The 18767-nt window shown below is 37.6% G+C and overlaps 1 protein-coding gene across 2 annotated transcripts; it reads left to right on the top strand.

Annotated features, from left to right (window-relative positions):
• The first annotated feature begins 3057 nt into the window (after positions 1-3057).
• LOC144636487 (uncharacterized) lies at positions 3058-18686 on the top strand. Of its 2 annotated transcripts, none has more exons than XM_078495707.1 (6): positions 3058-3150; positions 13022-13187; positions 13319-13391; positions 13487-13980; positions 16564-16626; positions 17432-18686. In XM_078495707.1, exons 2-6 carry the CDS (start codon positions 13119-13121, stop codon positions 17549-17551), a joined length of 819 nt encoding a protein of 272 aa, XP_078351833.1. In that variant the 5' UTR covers positions 3058-3150; positions 13022-13118; the 3' UTR covers positions 17552-18686. The 2 variants fall into 2 exon arrangements, with proteins under 2 accessions (XP_078351833.1, XP_078351832.1); XM_078495706.1 differs by lacking the exon at positions 3058-3150 and adding an exon at positions 11763-11882.
• The last annotated feature ends 81 nt before the right edge of the window (positions 18687-18767 follow it).

Genomic DNA, 18767 nt, shown 5'->3' with positions numbered 1-18767 from the left:
CCCAGATTTTCATTCACTCGTTCTCAGAGCTTCGCGCTAAAGATCAAACGTGGGGACTTGGGAGTGGATGTTGTCGGGTGGATTAAATAAATCAGTTTTGGTAATTTTTCTTTGGTTTTAAAATTTAGCAACATTTAAAACTTTCTTGTGATTAAATATAACTATAAATATGGCTAATCGAAGTTAACAATTAGCATTTCGCTATTTTTCTTTGAAAAAAGACTCACAACGTAACATTTTGCAGTATTGATTCGAAGCATGAAGTATCTTTATTCAAAGATTATTCGTACAACATTTGTAAAGCGAAAAACTGAATTTAAAATTTGTTATCTATCAGTGGATGGGGGGAGTCTACGCATATTTAATCTCTTAAAATAAAGGAAACAAAAGCCGAAAGTCAGTTTGATCACGGCTTAATCATACTAGTCTTCGAATCCCGCCTATAAATCAGGATTTATTTTAATTTTGTGTCTTTCCGACAAAAGTTAAACCAATCGCAAAAAAGTCTAAGTTCAATTATTTCTGAAAAGCTCTGCACCTCGACGAATACGAGACTGAAATAAAAAGAGATATTTTTGTATAATATATACTATATATTCAAGGATTTTTTTTCTGCCTTATTTTAATAGCCTAAGGGTGATATTTTTGCTACTATGAAAACTTCCTTTTCCGCAAAGTAATTATTAATTTAATTTCACATCATCTATCCAAGTTGGTCACGGAAACACACATGTCTCCCCGAATATCCTCACAAACACGCTATTTTTATTTTCTACAGCGGGGAGGATTGATTTTAGCCAAAACAGTGCAAATGGCGAAGCCGCATCTTTTAATTTTCTCTGGTTTTGCGAATATCCAGAACCTTCGGGGCTTTAGACTACAAACAATACGTTATCTCGGAGTGATATTCAAAATTACGCTATTAAGATGAAAATACTACGACTGTGATTGGTTCCAGTGTTGAAATAATGGCCATTTGTATTTACATTTATATTTAAAACACCGCTTTATTTGCTTTACGAAAGTGATATTTGTCGAGTGAACTAAATTAAAATTGAAACTTTTCGCAGACTTCCTAAGTTTAATCAACGACTGCCGGCGAAGAGAAAAGCTTTCATAGATTCTCTCTGCGGCCACTCAGCCAACCTTTCCTGAACAAACTGTGAGTATTTTTAACGTAATTAACTAAAATTCCTCCAAAATTTAGCTCAGAACTCCCAACCTCCACAAACAATTCCCGAGAACGTTTTCCTCTTTGCGTGAGCCGTAACTTCTGTATCTAACGGTGTGAATTATGCATTATTTGTGAGGGGAAGATGATTTTGCAGTAAAGCCTTGCTTGAGCATGCACTAGTTTTCTCTCCAAGATGTAGTTATTTGGATCTATAGTTCCTCTTTGCCAAGTCACTTGGAGATATTTGAGGACGAGATTTATTTTGCGGACTTTATTGAATGAATTAGTTTCGATTCCAGACTTTGTAATGTGTCTGAGTGTCGAATCGAATGAAATAGTTTTCGCAGTATGATTCGCATGAAATATAGTAACTTAGAAAAGATAAGATACATGAACCATTTTCCCTTTGTTGGCCTAAAATACGAGGAAAAACCGATAAACAAGGAAAAACACTTTTTCTTTTTTAATACTATGACTGAATGCTGCCAAAGCAACGCTCATTAATTAATTTTTTATTCCTCCCAAGATAACAAAATATTTATCTACCTTGGGGTTTGTTTGTTAATTCAAATATATTTTAATTTCAGTCTTAATTCTACCCGAGTTTAGCCGCACCTAGTTATACAAGAAACAAAATACTATAATTATTCATTTTACAAGTTTTATTTCAGAGATTACGCTGGGGCAATTTGAGAGATTTTGCATGTTTTAGCTTTTTACTCGAGGCGTAGGAAGCTAAGGGAAGTGAAGTATGGTTTGAAGATAGAGTTTTCTGACAATTTGGTGACAGCTTTGGGAACATCCCTTCGTGTTCACGTAATTTTTATATTAATTACGCGTTTTTAACTTTATTTTATTTTATTTTATTTTATTAAAACTGTTGCAATTTGACGTCAGTAATCGCACACACACACACACAACACACACACACAATGTTACCATTTCTAGGCCTGGTTCATCTTTGTCACAGCAGCCTTAAAAAATCTAAAAAATAAATTGAAAGATAGTGATTAATTTCGAAGCACACGAAGTTTGTAGACAATTAAGTTTATTTGGCGTTTTCGATTGAAAACTTTGACAATCAGAATCAAGTATAAATATATCTGGAACATACTGCAGTGACAGCTGACGGCACGGATCTGAGCCGCCAGCGAGGTGTTTAACAATATGAATTTTCATTTAATTTCCTGAATGCCTTATCGTGGTTTGCTCGCTTAGTTACCATCGAAAGATAGTTCCGAATCTTAAAATGTCTTCAGAGTTGAATCGAAAGGATAGTCCATTTTTTAATCCCAGTTAAGTCGACGAAAAGAAGTCTGGAAATGAAAGCGCGGGAAATGACGAATGGTGTTGGGGCGCGAACGATAAACTTGGATAAATCTGATTGGTCAAAAGAGCCAATGCTGTCATCCGATTTGATAATTAATGTAACGCCTTGTAAAGGTTGTAAAATGAAGGCATCGACACTTCTTAAAATGTTTTTTAATTAAAGTTACATTTTAAAGAATAAAAGAATATCTCGCTGCTAGTATTAACGAAAATACATTGGTCCACTTTGCTGTGTGTTGCATGGACTATTTAAAGAATGTATTACGGGCCATTTAGGATCATTTAGAAAACCTCAAAGCTATTTAGTATTACTAACCAGAAGAGTCAAGATATCGTTTATATCCTTGCATGCATGGAAAACAAGCCTATCAAAATAAATCTTGAAATGTTTTCCTTTCTCATAGAGCTTTTCGTGCGCTGGCAGCCGTAAAGGTTTCAGATTAAGTCTGTGTCAATTATATCGATCAGTATTGTGATTTCATACAAACGGCTCGGATATCATTCATGATATACCCTATCTGTTGCCGGTACTATCTTTACGCTGGCTCTGAGAGAGGGACGATTGTCGCTTCTCGATTCTAGTCTTGGAACGGCGCATTCGACGCCATTTTTTGTCCTGTCGCGGAGTTCTCCCTCGGGTTTCGAAGGTAACGAACAATCCTCTTATTCTAACTTGCCTCGTATTTTAGCAATTGTCTTACTTAGAAAAATCGAGGAGTAAATCGATCTGTATGCGGTATTACGAGCATCTATGGTTGCTTATAGCGCAAAAATTTCAAGGCCTACTATATATAGCACTTGTATTCGAGAACCTTTCGACTCTTCAATATTTTTTCATAGGGAAAGAGAAAAACGTAATTATCATTTCCCTATGTAGGTATCTTTAAAGCACATCTAACTAATAACTTGTATCATTTTAAAAGCATTTTTGTATAAAAATGCCCTGTTCGTGTTATTCTTTGTTACTGATCAGATTAGTGTCACCTCAAAGTCTGTCGCGCTGGAAAATCTGTCCGAATACACTTACCGACTTAAAAATTGCTGTTATTGCTCTCTGATTTCAATCAATACAGAGGCTATAAATACAAAGAGAGGACAACAGCTCTGATTTTGAAGGTGCACAACAACAAAATCCGTCAAGTCAGATCACAAAGATTTATTAATAGTGCCTTTCCTTTTAATTTTCTGCTGTTTAGTGTACGCCGTTTTGTTTGACTGTTGACCTTTCATTGCTACTTGTCGACTTGTCTTTCTGATCGCGAGAAAATCTAATCGATATTTTTATGGCTGATAGAGATCTTGCTGTCCTCGCATAAGTCGAATTTCATTCCTTTAATATAATATGCCGTGTCATAATTTTAATTCCTCTTCAGCATTAGTCGAGAGTCGAAACTGTCGAAACAGAAACTGCTAGTTAATTAGGTTTTGCTGTACTTTCTCAGTAGTCACACAGTATTCATTTCTGAGATTCTGTGCGTCCCTACTTCGCCACACGGAAAGCCACTTTTAAACTCAAGTACATAAAACTATAAGGATCTAATGAAGGTACTGGTTTAGAGCTGCGTTACATGCACAATTCTAAAACGGTCAGAACAGTACAGGAAGAGAATCAAGAGAGTGGTAATACACGCTCAAGGCACGCGTGTGCCGCGCTCGCAAGCGCAAAACACCCTTCTCGAGTTACCTTGGCAACCAGTCTGAACAAACAGCGTGAATACTATTATACATATTCATGACTTTCCGTTGTTTTAAATGGTCGAGGTTTCGTGACAAAGGTGTGGAAAACTACTGCAATCTGCGGCAGTTTCGATTGTGAAACACATTGCAGCATTTTAGCCGCTTTAGACCAGGAATCATTTCAACCTGTCTGCTACCGTTTCTGACAGTACTCGGTAAGTTTAGTTCTGCTTTAGAAAATTTCTGATCTCTAGTTTTTCATTGTCATTGACAAACCCGGAAAAAACTTGAAACCTTGCATGTCTCGGGCTACAAATTAGTTATTTTGCAATTCAGTTATCAAGCCGATACTGAGTTATCGAATGTTATGGTTTGCATGCAAGTTAAACTTATCTCGTTTTCATTTAGTTTTGCTTAAAATTATTTTATTCAATTTATTTTTCCCATTCAGAAGTCTCGATTGTATAAATCTTCTTTATCTCCAAGCAGCTTGTATGATATTGTAAGTTCATACTGTGTGTATTTAGGGGCTGGCGGAGAAAAATTAATTTGTTTCAATTTTTATAAACTCAAAAGTGAAAGAAAATAAATTATTTTTTCAGCCCGGGAAATCTTATGCTTAGTTGGTTCGAAATTTTATTTTCTTCGAATTCAATAAAAATATTATATCTTAAAACCTTTTCAGTGATGACTAAAATATATATCAACCATTCGAATACACAAGGGTCATTAGCAAATTTATTTATTTATTTATTACCGAGGAGACGTTTCGAGTTATTGTAATAAGTCTGTTGCGTGCATTGGCTGAATTGTTAGTTGATTCCTTGGCTAAATTGCTACTAGGAAATATAGTTGCCCATATCGACTGAGAAATCTGCTCATTTTCAATCTTTTGTTTCCTCATTCAAGCTTCGAATTCGTAGTACTTCATCAGACGTTTTTTTTTTTTTGTATTTGTTCGGCCGGTTTTAATTATGCTAAACGAAATACCAATATCCGACCCAGTGGCCATAGAAATTAATGAAAAATAATGGTCCAGTAAGCAAATAAATGGACATGCAAGCACAAGAAGCGTGCTCGTTTTGGGTCAAATTATTACACCACGCGATGATACAAAAATCGACCTTTTGGAAGCTTCGAGTACTGTAGGGTATTAATGGCTGACAATATGAAAATTTCTAGTTCATTTTTAACATGTCTCGCCAAGCATGTCGCAATTTCCGTCGAAGCACCTTGTGTAGGGTAAATAACAAAACAATTACACAAAAACTAAAGAGAGCGTTCTTCTACTGGCTTTCTTTCAATGCTATTTATCATTACAATAGTCCTGTCAAGTTTTCAATATTGCTTTTCGATTTTCCTCTCTTCAATTCAGTTTATACTGACTCACGAAAAATAGCCAGTCACTGAAATATTTTTTACGCTCAATTTACTTGCAAGAACAAAAGATATTTTAACTTTTCCAAAAGAAAAGAAGTCTATTTGATTTTTTTTTACGTTATCGAGAATTCGTGCAAAGTCACTGGCATGTTTAATAAATTTATGGCCTGATGATTATGTGTTCTATATAATATTTATGTCCAGTGGTCATTACATAAAGCCATTATTTACTTTGCGCTGTGCTTAAAATTCCTGTCGATTCTTTGTGTTCACATCAGTGGCAATTGCTCTGAGGCATATGAATTGCAAAAGCGGATGCTAATTGATTTTCAGCCTTTTCCTCGTTAACAAAGTCGTATCTCATTCTCCTTATCTCGTTCTAACCCGTGTTCATTGATCGTTAACTCGTAAACGAGGAGGCCTTCACAACATCTACAGAGATACGTATTGTAAGAATGTTGGGATAGAAAAACTTATGGGCGAGCAGTAAAACAATCACTTTAAGCTGCAAAACATCACTTTTGATGGAAATAAATGTCCAAGTTTGTTTTAGAGTTGCTTTGTAGTGCTGTTTTTAGTCAAACGGAATTCCTCAAATAAGCGCTGCATCGGGACTACAGGGCTTATTCGAGGGCGGCGCTTATTCGGGGCGGTGCGTATGCTTACCTTCGAGTAAATTCGGTATATTAACTATCAACCACGTTGAATCTGCTTTCGTTTTACGAAATATTAGTTCGCATCAGTACTTTTAACTCATCTCAAATTATTTTGCATTTTTTTTTGTTTATTTATTTATTTATTTTTTATTTACTTATTTGCATTTTTATTTAACTATTTATTTGTTTTAGCAATCAGTAGCAACGTAACACTTCTGATCACTTCTTCTAGTAAGATGACAACGAGGTTTTCATTGCATTGGAGTTGTTAACTTATCATACTGTTCAGTTTTAATCTATCTCCCGCCATTTTCGATCTTGCATGTTCCCAAACTCTACTCCTCTATTTCAGGCAATTTATAAAGGATTCCCATGTCTTTTTCAGGCCTAAGCGGCCTCTAAACCCTATCCCCTTGCGAAACTGACCTTAGAAGCCCTGTATCATATTTCAGATTCTAAGCGATCTTTGATCCCACTGACACTTTTTCCGGTCGTTGAAGATTTCTGTCCCATAATATGATGCAAGAAGGGCAAATAAGTATGTACCTTTGCGCAGTTTTCTGTTAAATGTCCCACCTAACTTACACCAAAAGACAAAATGATACTCCAGAGTCAAAGGCTAAGGCAAAATTTTCACCCTTTTGCGACAAAACACGGTTATCGTAATTTATAGGTTACGTGAGTGCACAGTCAAAGTTGGGAAAAAGTTTTTATAAAAGATGCCCAGTTGATCGAGTCTTTATGGATATTACTGTTTGTTGCAAACAAAAAGCAATTTTCTTTCTTTCACTTTGGCCGAAAGTTGATGCCTTAAACACCGATTTAATTAGTCTTATCTCCTCTTTTGCACGATTGCTATCAAAATCAGAAACATACATTACAACGATTAGCAGTACAAAGTGTTCGAAAATATCAAAATAATCGATGTGCTGTTTAGAAGGGCGGTGACCTTCTAACATAACAAGCTTATTTGTTTGTCTAGATCTAAATTTTTTCCGGTGCGCTGGGATGAAACTAGCCAATCAGAAGGACGATGATGTATTTCGAGTCAATCAGCTGCAAATTTCCCGCGCTTGTTACCAGTGTCTTCTCGCGGAGCGTAAGAAGTCTAAGAAGGGAGAGGTTTTGCTAAAAAAATGTTAAACTTAAAACCGGTGTAATCAGCTGTAATAACTGAACTAATATGAGCTAGGACGACCATAGTGAGTGTGATAGGCAAATCGGAACTTGAGGCAAAGATCGTCCGGTGTACATACTATATACTGGTCATTGGATAGGTTTTTGTACATGCACTTGGCCGGGAATCACAAAGAGGTTTCGTGCTGATCGCAAAAAAAAAAAAAATTGCATGAATTTGAAGCTTAAGAAATGAAAACCAAAACAAACACTATTTGATTACTTTCGAAAGTCGTCAGGAAACCGCTTTATCACACTTCGGCTTGGATGACTTTTAAATTTACGACAATCATAAAAAAAACCCGCTTAATTACCGATGATAAATAGGAAGAAAATTATACCACATCAAAGGCGGGTGAAGTAAATCTGGGCTCTGCCCGCTGCTTTCTACTTCTTCCGACACTTGGCCGGTCCATATGTAGGTCTATAACAACCTATAACCCGCACCTTTTTTCGGAACTATCTGACTTGTAATTCATTGAATTGCAATGTATTGTTATTCATCAAGAAAAACAAAGTTCATATGTGACGGGTATATAGTTCATCATAGATCGGTCGGTGTCATGTGCCCCTCACCCAAGTCCTTTTATAGTCTGTCTATTTCTTGTAGGGTGTTAGCTTTTTGGTAACAGTGAAAACCTAACAACTGCCCCTTTTGACCGGAAATCAAATAAAAGTTCAGTGCATGTTCAGTGGGAAATATTAAGATATTAATAGTGTACATGAACGGACAATGCTCTTTCTCGCCTTTTCCTGTCTCAAGCTAGAGGGACCGCTCGCAGCATAACATTCATCATTATTTTGTTTACAGTTATCAGCTATTTATTAGCATTTTCGTCTGTCGAGGAAAAAAATAGTGTTCAAGGTTTGGTTTGGTCGGACCATTTGGTGAAATTGAATAACTTTTGGATGGTTTGGCGCCGAATTCAAAACATGTGCCATTTTTAAGTCCTCAGTTTACAAATTTCGTTTTTACAGGCCACAGATAATCTGTCAGCGCTCTCTGTAGATCTCCTTATCTTTGTTCACAACTCACATGCACGTGAAGTATCAAATATTCTGAAAGACGTTGCGTATTGTGTATCGTCAGTTCACAAACTGAGAAAATCTATGTCGAATCGTTGCCGGCTTCGAGCACTGCCTTCTGAGCACCTTCCAGGCAAAGAGTTCGATTTTGTGGTCTTTGTGGTAAGAGTTTTATCGAATGATTTGACACAAATTGATAATATTCCATAGGTAATAATGTCATTTATCTTACTCATGTTTTACAAGTGAAATTAACCCCTCTTTTGTTTTCGATGACGGGAATTTGTTCGTAATAATCTCCGCTCTTAGTTTGTGGAGCATGTGGGGAATTATGAAACCAGAAGGGCAAAAAAATATGAAAAGAATCGGGCGACAGAGTAAAGGAATCTCTTCACCATTTGCACTGTTATTTACTCTGTGCAGTTAGACAGAGGTCCCATCTTCTGTAGGTATATCCCAAGCTCGTGGTGTGAGAACCCTTGTTTGTGTAAGGTAAATTTAGGTTTAAATTTAGGTAAGGTTTGTATGAGAATTTAACGAACGTACTAAAGCTAGTAACAGGCTAATGGCTGTTTTTGCCAAAGCATAAACTGGAGTTAATGTTTAGCTCAATTAAACCTTGCTCTCCCCGTGGATGTGTTTTTCCGGCAATCTGTACCCCGCTCTTTGAACCGTAAACACATGATAAGCTTGCACGCGTTCACAGCTTGTCGGCCAATCAGATCCACACAGCCTTCCCCTGTTTACTCTTGTGATCACAGACGATCTTCACTTGCAATTCAGTTAAGCTGCTGGACTCAAGCGTTTATTTCCCCACCCACCCTCCGCATTTATCTCATAGCTCTACTGTTGCCACTCAGACAAAGCATTTCTTGTAGGCTACTAGTTTACATCTGTTTCATTTGTGATGTTATATCCAGTTTATCTATAGTTTATATATATATATATAAAAAAGCGATTTTTGTAATACCATTTTAGTTGTTGTTGTTCTTTAATAAACGGTTTGGGGGATAAGTGTTGCTGGCGACAACCCTTCAGTCCCACACTGAAGCTATGCCTGGGTTGCCTTAGCTTGGGTGAGAAACGGTGGACACATCCACTTCCCCTCGCTACCATCCCTCCAGGAGCTTGGCATAGGTACACGCCACCCTGCCTCTGTGCCCCGTGACACCCATCTCACGGTCTTATATGCCACTCGCTGACACTAGCCCCGAGTACTGGCCTCGCCCATGGCAGGCAGCTCTCGGGTCCAGGACAACACTTATTCCCCTTACCTTTCTCCCACATAAACGGTGTCCTTTCGATTGTGCGTGACATTAACCTGCGATCGGGCGTTCTTTTTCCGAAAGGGAGAGGGAAAAAGTAGGGAAGAAGGGCATGATCTCAGGTTAGTAACAGGCAAAATGTAAAAATAAAACTCAGTGCCGTCAGTAATCAAAATGCCTAATTTGGGAAAATGGGAAATTTGAATGTATGGGAAAATGAAAAATTAAATGCTGACGTTTCCAATGTTTTAAAATTGCCTAGTCGCTAGAGCGCAAGTCTAAATTAAAGCTAAATAAATCAAATAAATATAAACTGCTTATTTTCAACCCTGAACTGAGAAAAAAAATTGAATTTTAAATTTTATAGTAAGGTAATCTTTGTTTACACGGATGGATCATCAGCCTTTTGAACAGTACATTTAATCCTAATTTAAGCCGACCCTTTTTTATGACAGAGATACTGCGTTTTGAGTAAGTGGAATCGCGATTTATCGAGCCTCCAATGGGAACGAAATTGAAAATTGGTTTGAGAAATTCGGGGAGAAACAAAGTTCATATGTGCCAGTTATAGTTCACCAAATCGGTCGGTATCACAGTCCTTTTATCGTCTTTCCTTTGAGAAACTCAACCTCGTTTTTAAGGCAAAAAGCCCTGGGAACGAGGTTGCGAGAAACTGGCGTTGTTGGGTTTTGGGGCCGGTTTTAAAGCGCGCACAAGCAAGCGGCGAAGCCGCGAAAACGAGTGGCTTGGGGAGGCGGAGTTACGCACTAAAACCTAACACAACAATACCGCTAGCTACTCAGGCTAGAAGCAATTCCAAGGGAAACAGGCATTTTCAATAGCTGCCACTGCCAAGGCCCATTAACCCATTATCAGCTGCGCGCGTTTTCCGGTATCAAATCGCGGGTAATAATATGTCCGTAATCTAAACAACATGTTCTCCTTGTTCTTGTCGTTGAGTCGAGTTAAAGTGCATGTTAAAGCAAAGGCTGTTGAAACAGGCTGTCGGGACAGAATGAATCAAATGATCCATCTGCTAGACGAGTTACGTAAACACATGAGCTACCGATATTTTCATAGTAGTCTCTTGTGGGTGGTCTTTTGTAGTCAGGGCAATGAAACCACCTGCCTCAGTCACTCTCTGATCACTGAACACCTTTGATGTTCGTTAAAAAAAAAAAAAAAAAACATAAATGGTTCATTTTTAAGAGATGTTTTTCACATAGAACCGATGTTAAAAAAGATTAATTGGTAAATAGCTATAACTTTCCACAAGCGACTAGGGTGCAAAATTGGACTTACTTTGTCATGCGCTGACGCTAATGAGTCTAATGACGCTGACAGTGTCCATAATTTACACTAAACTGTCCTCGAAACTCCTTATGCTAACAAAAGCTTTTTTGTTCTAAATATGCTTCGTCCTTTCTGTAAAATGCTCGCCAAAAAAGAATGGACAAAAAAGAGAGAAAAAATTGTGCGCTTCTTTTACCGAATAAGATCATTATACTGCTAATGGGACATGTCTGACATTTGTTTCGCGTGACCAAGTTTTGTCCAGGTAGAGTCTCAAAAATGTCGTGGTCAGAAGGGATAATATTTCAGTCGGGCTTGGGATTGCTAAAAACGCACAGATGGTATAATAAACCACGAAGGCAAGTACAGTCGCTTATCACTGAAGAAAGAGCTCCGGACATGTACACGAGTGGCGGAAATTATGCCATCTTTGAATTTATTTATCGTGGCGCGATCGCTTTTGTTTGCTCCCGCCCCCACTGTGCTCCCAGCGCGCCACTGAGTGACAGCTTTTGTTTTGCAAGTTATTTCTGAATAAAGTAAGAATTATTAAGTACAGGTCATGTAATCCACAATCGAATGCCAGCTACAAAATGCTGCCCTTTCATGCCTAAACTTGTAAAGCAGAAGATAGAATGTCCATTGTATGTGTATGTAAGCTGATATTATTTACTCAATTGTACTTTTGCCATTCATGATATCGGCGAGGTCACGGTCGCGCGCGGCCGGCTGTCACCGCAGTGAATGGGCTGTCTTCAACGCTATCAGCCAATCAGATCGCTTCGATTCAGTCCCAAGAGCTTTATTTAGTTCTCTGGGTGTTCATTTACGTCGCTTGCAAACTCCAACTGGAAGCTGTAACGTACGATGAAATCAACACGGTAGATTTTCGGGCTTCGCTTCAAGGTATTCCTTTATTACGGCTTTTCCTTCTAATCTTGTTGTACAAACTTCGTTTCAGGAGCTTGTTGACTCGCGCAAATGCTTGAAACCGTCGTTGAATACGTATAAATCAGCTTATGCTTAGTACACACTTTGAGAATGAGTGAGTGGCCCTGTATTCTGTAGTTTTGCCAAATTTCCTTCTGTGCGGTATTATTTTGAAGTTTTACGTTCTTGGAATCCTTCGAGTCGTTGTGTCTGTAGAAATATTTTGTTTCGAATCGTTGTTAGTGCTCTCATTAAAATATAGCGAAAAAGTAGCTTGCCGCGGGGGAGCGAAGGAGTAGAAACGGCGAACACGCATTTCTTTGTCAACGGCACCTGGCCTTCATTGTGAGTTGGAAATGAGCTTATTTCATAATTTTCCTTTCCGCTAGCCAAGTTAGACGAAGGCAGAATTTTGACTTGAATGGTTTAGTGTTCTGCTCAAAGCATAATACTTCATCGAGGTGAAACTGTTGGTTTGCATTTTGTGAGTTATTCTGAACATTGTGGTGTTTTCGTAGGGCACAACCACCCGTCCTTCTGCTGAATTTTTTATGCCTTTACCCAAATGTACGACTTTCCTCGTTTTATGTGAACGAGTTTGTATTTAAACCTACTTTAAACCTTTGAAGGTCTTTCTTAGATTAAGTGCTAGTTTATGTTTTGTGTCATGTTCGTTTATTTCTCGAAATTTGCCTTGCTTTTATTTATATCAAGCCCATGCAAATAAAACTATGGTGAATCGAAGATGGGAGCTGGGTTAGATGCATCTACAATTTCCAATTGTGTTGTGTTTTCAGTTCGTAAGTAAGTTGGCTCGAGTATCTCGTTTGAAAGTTAATTTCCTGTTTTCTGTTTGAGGGTCCAAAAATAAAATTTCTCGTTGAAGCTTTCAAAGGACGCTTATATTTTACCATGCAGCAAGAAAACAAGAATTAATAGCTTGAGTTGTTTTGGTGATCGCTGCTCGACCGCAAGAAATGCATTTCAATCAGTTTTGGACTCTTGCTGAGTGTAAATGAAGAATTTGAAAAAGCGTATGTTATAAAGCAGTAATGATTATGTTGTCTACCGTATAAGCTTTGATACCAATGTGTTTTTTTGGTTTCTTCTTGTAGGGGCGCTGCGACGTCAACTTGACGCCACAGGAACTCGCGGGAAAACGATCTTGTTCCCGCCATCCATCAGTTGAGCGAGTGACTTCTCAGCAAAGAAATGCTGAAATTTTTGGCTCTCAAGTTCAAGAACCAATCCATCAATGAAGTCAAGCCTTATGAGCCGCAGGTAAAAATAGTTCATGCAGTTTCTTTCTTCGTAACAACTCTTGTGTTGACACGAAACTCATTTGTTCTTATAGCTGCCCATGCATGGAAAAGCTGTATTTCAATTTTATTCCCGGTATTTTATTTTTTCAGCTATTTTTACAGAACGGGTCTGACTTAGAGGAGAGTACAGGCGAGGATGACGAATTGAAGGAGATAAATAAAGGTAATCGAATAGTTTAAACACATTTTTATTCAGTCACAACGTCGAACGATATCACAATTTTAATATTTGTCGTTTTCACTTTGATTTAATAACAGCCGACAAGACACTGAACAACAACAACACATGTACACACGAGGAATCTGCAAAGATCAAGTCGTCTTTCGTGGGACAAGAACAACTAGAAGCGAAGGAAAATATATATACAGAGAGGGACACGAGTGAAGAAAACATCAGAGGTTTTTTACCGATAGAAATTCCAGCTAGAGAAAATAGTGTACCGGAGAAGCGAAAGTGGTCTCAAGTGAACTCTCACAAATTACTACAACAGTTCGCCAGCTCTGGCAACGATAGTTCATCGAGCGACGATGAAATCAAAGAACTTTGTTCTAAAAAGACAGGACCGCTGTTGCTCAGCTCAAGTCCACCTGGTAAAGTCACTGTTTTGTCCAAACATTCTGCATTCTCTGCAAGAGTGAGGCCTACTACGTATACAAGTGAAGGCCACTCGAGGAAAAAACACCGGCTTGTTTTCGCCGAAGACGAGGAGTTTTTCTCGAGGCCGTCATTAAACTTCGAGAAAATGCAACAGGTAAGGGCTATCAGGCGTACATTTGGTTAAAACAATAGGTTTTATTGTCTTAATCTTTCTGCCTACTCGTGCACGCATTTTAAATGTGGCAATGTTTATTCTAATGATTTGTGTGCATGAAGTGTGAATGCCACACATCAAAAATCCCTTTGAAGTGACCTCCAATTGTTGCGTTCTTTTCATGCGTTTGTTGAGAGGCGTAATTTTTGTTAGGCCCTTCCTACTTTGACATTTCATTAGACTTGCCTAGTTTCGGTTGTGATTGTTGTTTTCAGTCTCCCTGTGAGTCGTGTTTGTTTATTTTATCGTGATTGGTAACTCGAGAAATTGCTATGCCAGCATAGCATTGCGTCATTAGGATTGGATAACCTGACGAAATTATAAATTCTTGTGCAAATGGCCTTTTGTGTTTCATTGTATGTACATCACCTGGGGCTGATGCAACTCGTTGAAAAGCATTGTTAGGATTAATAAGAATCAAAGTTTGATTGGCTGATAAATTCAATAGCAGATTTTTAGCTTTATAATGTAGTTAGTCCTGAAGATTGTGTTTATCAGTTTTTTAAGGCTGGTTCTCATATAATCGCCCCAATTGTTTTAATTGCCTCTGTCACTTCAAAACGTTTTCATGCGATCGGGGCGATTATATGAGAACATTACAGACGATCGCTAACGTCGGCGGCGATTGGGGCGATCACGATTGCTTGGGTCATCTGTGTTCTATCTTTCTAGCTCTCTTTCACTTCTTTGCCGTAAAATTACAATAACTGAGAAGATAGGAGGCCACAAGTTTTGCTCTTCCATTGAAGGCTGCAATTTTGTTGGAGTTAGGACTAAAATGATTGTTTTTCGTATGGTCTTCGCTCATACCAGGCGATTGGGATGATCATATGAGAACCCCCTGATCGCTTCCATCGCTTACGATTGTCTCAGAAGTTGCAAACGATTGATGCGATACAGAGCTGGTGTTCCTAAAACACTCTCATAAAACGAAAACTTCGCTTAAATTCCTTCTATTTCTCTCACAACACAGTGCTCGAACTTAACGGTCGTCCACTCGTCCAAAACGAGTGAAAACTGCCCAAAACGAGTAGATTTTTTTGCCACTAGTCCTCTGGACGAGTAAAGTTACAGCTCTCCGATAAAGAATTGCCTTTGTAGTGTACCAAAAGGACTAAATGTGTCGAAGCAAACGAAGAATTTCCGAAAACGAATGTTTCGAAACAACGAGAAAAAATGCCAGGCGTTCTCTTGGCAGGTAAAAGTCTGGGTTCTATTCGAAATGAAATGTATCGTGGGATGCAATATGGCGGCTTTTCGTGTCTGCTCAACTTGATATATTTTCTTCCAAAATACAACTTGTTTTGTCGAAATGTCCAAACGAAAATCAGTTTAAAGTTCACTGAGTTCTTTCTTTGGAGGAAAGCAACAACTTTAATGCCTTTTGCAGCTCCGACCAAAAGGACACGGAAGTTTTGGGAATCGTGGAAAGAAAGGTACAAATGGCTCCACAGTCCAGTTTGATGAAAAAGAAAACAAAACTTTTTGCAAGTTTTGCAGGGAATTTCCAAATGGAACAAACACGCAATATTCCCTGACGATCGGAACAAATAACTTTCAAACTGCTTAAAGGCACACGAGGCCAAATCAGTGATGCATATATGTACGTTGCAGCTCTTACGTGTAACAAAGTAATAGTAATACTTACTAAAAAAAATGCATATTATATGGTTGTGTTAAATTATTTGATCATAATTTGGTGTGTATTTACCTGCAGGCGCAAATTACTTATTGCATTTGCCATTACACGTGGGAAAAAATGTAAAGAGTGACCAGTAGCTTTGCTCCTGGGACGAGTAAATTCTAAGCCTACTCGTCCTGTGGAACACCAGACCTAAAAGTTAATTTCGAGCACTGGAACATGCTGATGTTTTCTTAGCCTTGTGGAGGTTATTTTCATTTGCAATCTATTTTTAAACCTTGTGGGCTTCGCTATTGTTTTGGCATAACCAAAAGACTGATCTATTCAACGAAATGTTCAGTGAAAGTGGTTTATTTATAGTGTTGGTTTGTGATTTTGGCATTTTTACTTGCGTGCACCCTTAGGACAGTCTATCGAAAATTAGACTGCCCTTTAGCATAGCCAATCAGATTGGGAAATTACCCAATAGTCGGTTGCTGGGTTATGCTACTCACTGATAGAACACAATTTTTTGTGTACATGCTGCCTGAAAAAGGAAAATATTCTTTATTTTTGGCTTAAAAATACCTTAAAATTTGTGGTTTTGACAAATTATTACACTCCTTGTCCTTGTTTTTTTGTGAGCGAAGTAGTGAGCTTGACTGCACCTTGTTGACTTTTAATTTGCTCATAGAAACTCAAGTTCATAGTTTTAACTTAAATAGACCACAATTGCACCACCTTGCTGATGAGGGGAGTTCAAAATTAGTAACTGTCCTTGAAGAATAATTTCAGCTATACAACAGGGAAGGAAAATAAAGGGCTTTTAACTGGACTGCACATTCAGGTTCTAATCAGATATACAAGTTTCCGTTTCATTGACTGGACTTTCCTTTTTTTAGAAATCTGTTCTAATAAAGAAGCATACCCATGGCCTGTCAAGACCAAGACCAATTAGAATAAGAGTAAGTAGCATACCCATTATTCTGTCTAACTTTGTGTTCGTGTAAACACCACAGTTGTGTTTACATTATGTGACACAAATACTTGAGTTAGTTTGCGAGAAGTTGAGGTTCGCTCAGGTGTTTGAGGCAGGCTGTTGTAAGTATGCTCACTATTTTTATTCTGTAATTGACATCTTTTAAAATAGCCCTTATGTATGTTTATTACAGACAAGCTTATTTCACCTCAAAACCTTGCTTTCAAAGTGCAAATCTGTAAATTTTATCCTGAATGAATTCCCGAAGCAGCAAAGTTGGAAAGAATTCCCAATGACAATATTATGAAGGTGCCAGAGGTTTGAAAAGAATTTCACGTCAATGTGCTTAGGGATGAATCTTTAGCAACTTACGTAATCATGTTTAATGCTTATTTTTTTTTTTTTTTTTTTTTCCTTTTTTTTTTTTTTTCTTTTTTTTTTTTTTTTCTTTTTTTTTATTATATTTTTTTATTTTTTTTTTTTTTTTTTTTTTCTTTTTTTTTTTCTTTATTTTTTTTTATATTAGGGGCCCCTGGTTTTTCTTTTTTACTGTTATGTGTTCCCCTCTATAAATAAAGTTGATTATGGTTATTATTATTATTATTATGCCATGGAAAAGCCCTCACCGACAACAAATTTTGTACACTGTTGCTATAAAGGCTGTTTGTGTAGGTTATTAGCTGTTATATTTAGTGATGCCACACCTGTAAATATTGACAATTAGAAATTCACAGTCATGTAAAATGGTTTCAGCTAATTAAAATAACTTTTGTTTTGGTTTAAAATTTCAGAGTATCTCCAATGCTAGGCATAGTCGTAGCTGTGATCCAGCAGTATTGTCATTCAAGCCAATCCAGATGAACACGTCATTCAGTCTTGCGCCAGTGGAAGAACCGGGCTTCGCTTATTGACTTGTTAAGGCTGATGGTTTCCAAGCTGTTGTTGGCAAGTACAGAATATTTTTACCTAACTCTGGACACTTGTACAAGAGATGTGCATTGCACGCGGCAGGGTAGAAAAAAGCAAGGTATCTTATGGGCTTCCACCTCTCTCGTAGTCTGACACTGTTTACAAGTACAGTGGTAAAAGAGCTGTGAAGTTATGTCAAGTTGACATCGGTTTATTGAGCTTTGTGTTTTTGCATCTTTAGACTGAGAGGAAAGTTAGACACCATTTATATTCTTGGTTTATTATATAAGGTTGCTCAATTTTTGGAGCAGTTAAATATATATGTACAAATTCTTGTTTTCATGCAATTTGTCATGTGGTGATTGCAATATTTCATCTTGTAACCAAAGTAAGTAACCCATTAGATGACTACGTGACATCAGTTAAAATGTCTTGCATGTAGAGGTGAACAGTGACAAAAAATTAACCATTCTGTGATGTCACATTTTTAAGATTTGGGCATCTGTTTTGGGAATTTTTTTCATTCTGTTTATTGTTCACCCTTCAATAAACACGAGAAGCAGGCAGTCATCAAAAAGAAAGCAAAATAGCAGCTCAACTGCGTGGTTCTGTTCCACATTACAGCTAAATAGTGTATGATTATTCGTTGAGAAAAAGGAAGACAGAAAAACTTTGACAAGTTGATCTCTGTTGAAAATGTTTTTAAGGCATTGTATAACCCTTTGAGCCTTGACAGTACTAGTCATAAGCATTTGAATTCAGCAGCTGATCAACAAAGAGAAATATCATCTTGATACATTTGCCCTAACTATGTAATTTTAATGTCTTGAAAATACCAGGGGGATTGTATTTGTGTTGTCAAGGCTCAAAAGGTTGGTGTGCTGTGAACACAGCTGGTTTATGGTAGTTGTTTTGTTATCTCATATGATGGAAGCTGGCTTCCATCACCCTCTGTGTGGGATTGTTGATAACAATGTCAAGCTACCTAAACTAGCTTTGTTTCATAGTGTTGAAATGGTTTTAGGAAAATTCTGAGTAACCCAACTAAGTATACTTGCAAGAGAAGTCTTTTTGATGGCTGGCAACTGTTAAGAAATACAAACTTTTAGGTTGTATGGTACTACCCTCAATAGAAACCTCAAAGGTTTTTTGGGTAAAAATTAAAAAAAAATAAAAAATAAGGGGAAAAAAATGGAGAGGAATAAAAAAAAGAAAAAG

Source organism: Oculina patagonica, chromosome 13 (assembly GCF_052425735.1).
Source record: "Oculina patagonica isolate OP01 chromosome 13, crgOcupat, whole genome shotgun sequence".
Lineage (NCBI taxonomy): Eukaryota > Metazoa > Cnidaria > Anthozoa > Scleractinia > Oculinidae > Oculina > Oculina patagonica.
The sequence above is the reverse complement of the archived record's forward strand: the minus strand, read 5'-3'. Positions and strand labels throughout refer to the sequence as shown.

Bases quoted from the DNA above. Each gene is read 5' to 3' on its own strand.
- LOC144636487 (XM_078495707.1), top strand. From the start codon at position 13,119: ATGCTGAAATTTTTGGCTCTCAAGTTCAAGAACCAATCCATCAATGAA. The intron at 13,392-13,486 runs GTAATCGAATAG...ATTTAATAACAG, and splicing joins ATTGAAGGAGATAAATAAAG to CCGACAAGACACTGAACAAC. The intron at 16,627-17,431 runs GTAAGTAGCATA...TTAAAATTTCAG, and splicing joins CAAGACCAATTAGAATAAGA to AGTATCTCCAATGCTAGGCA.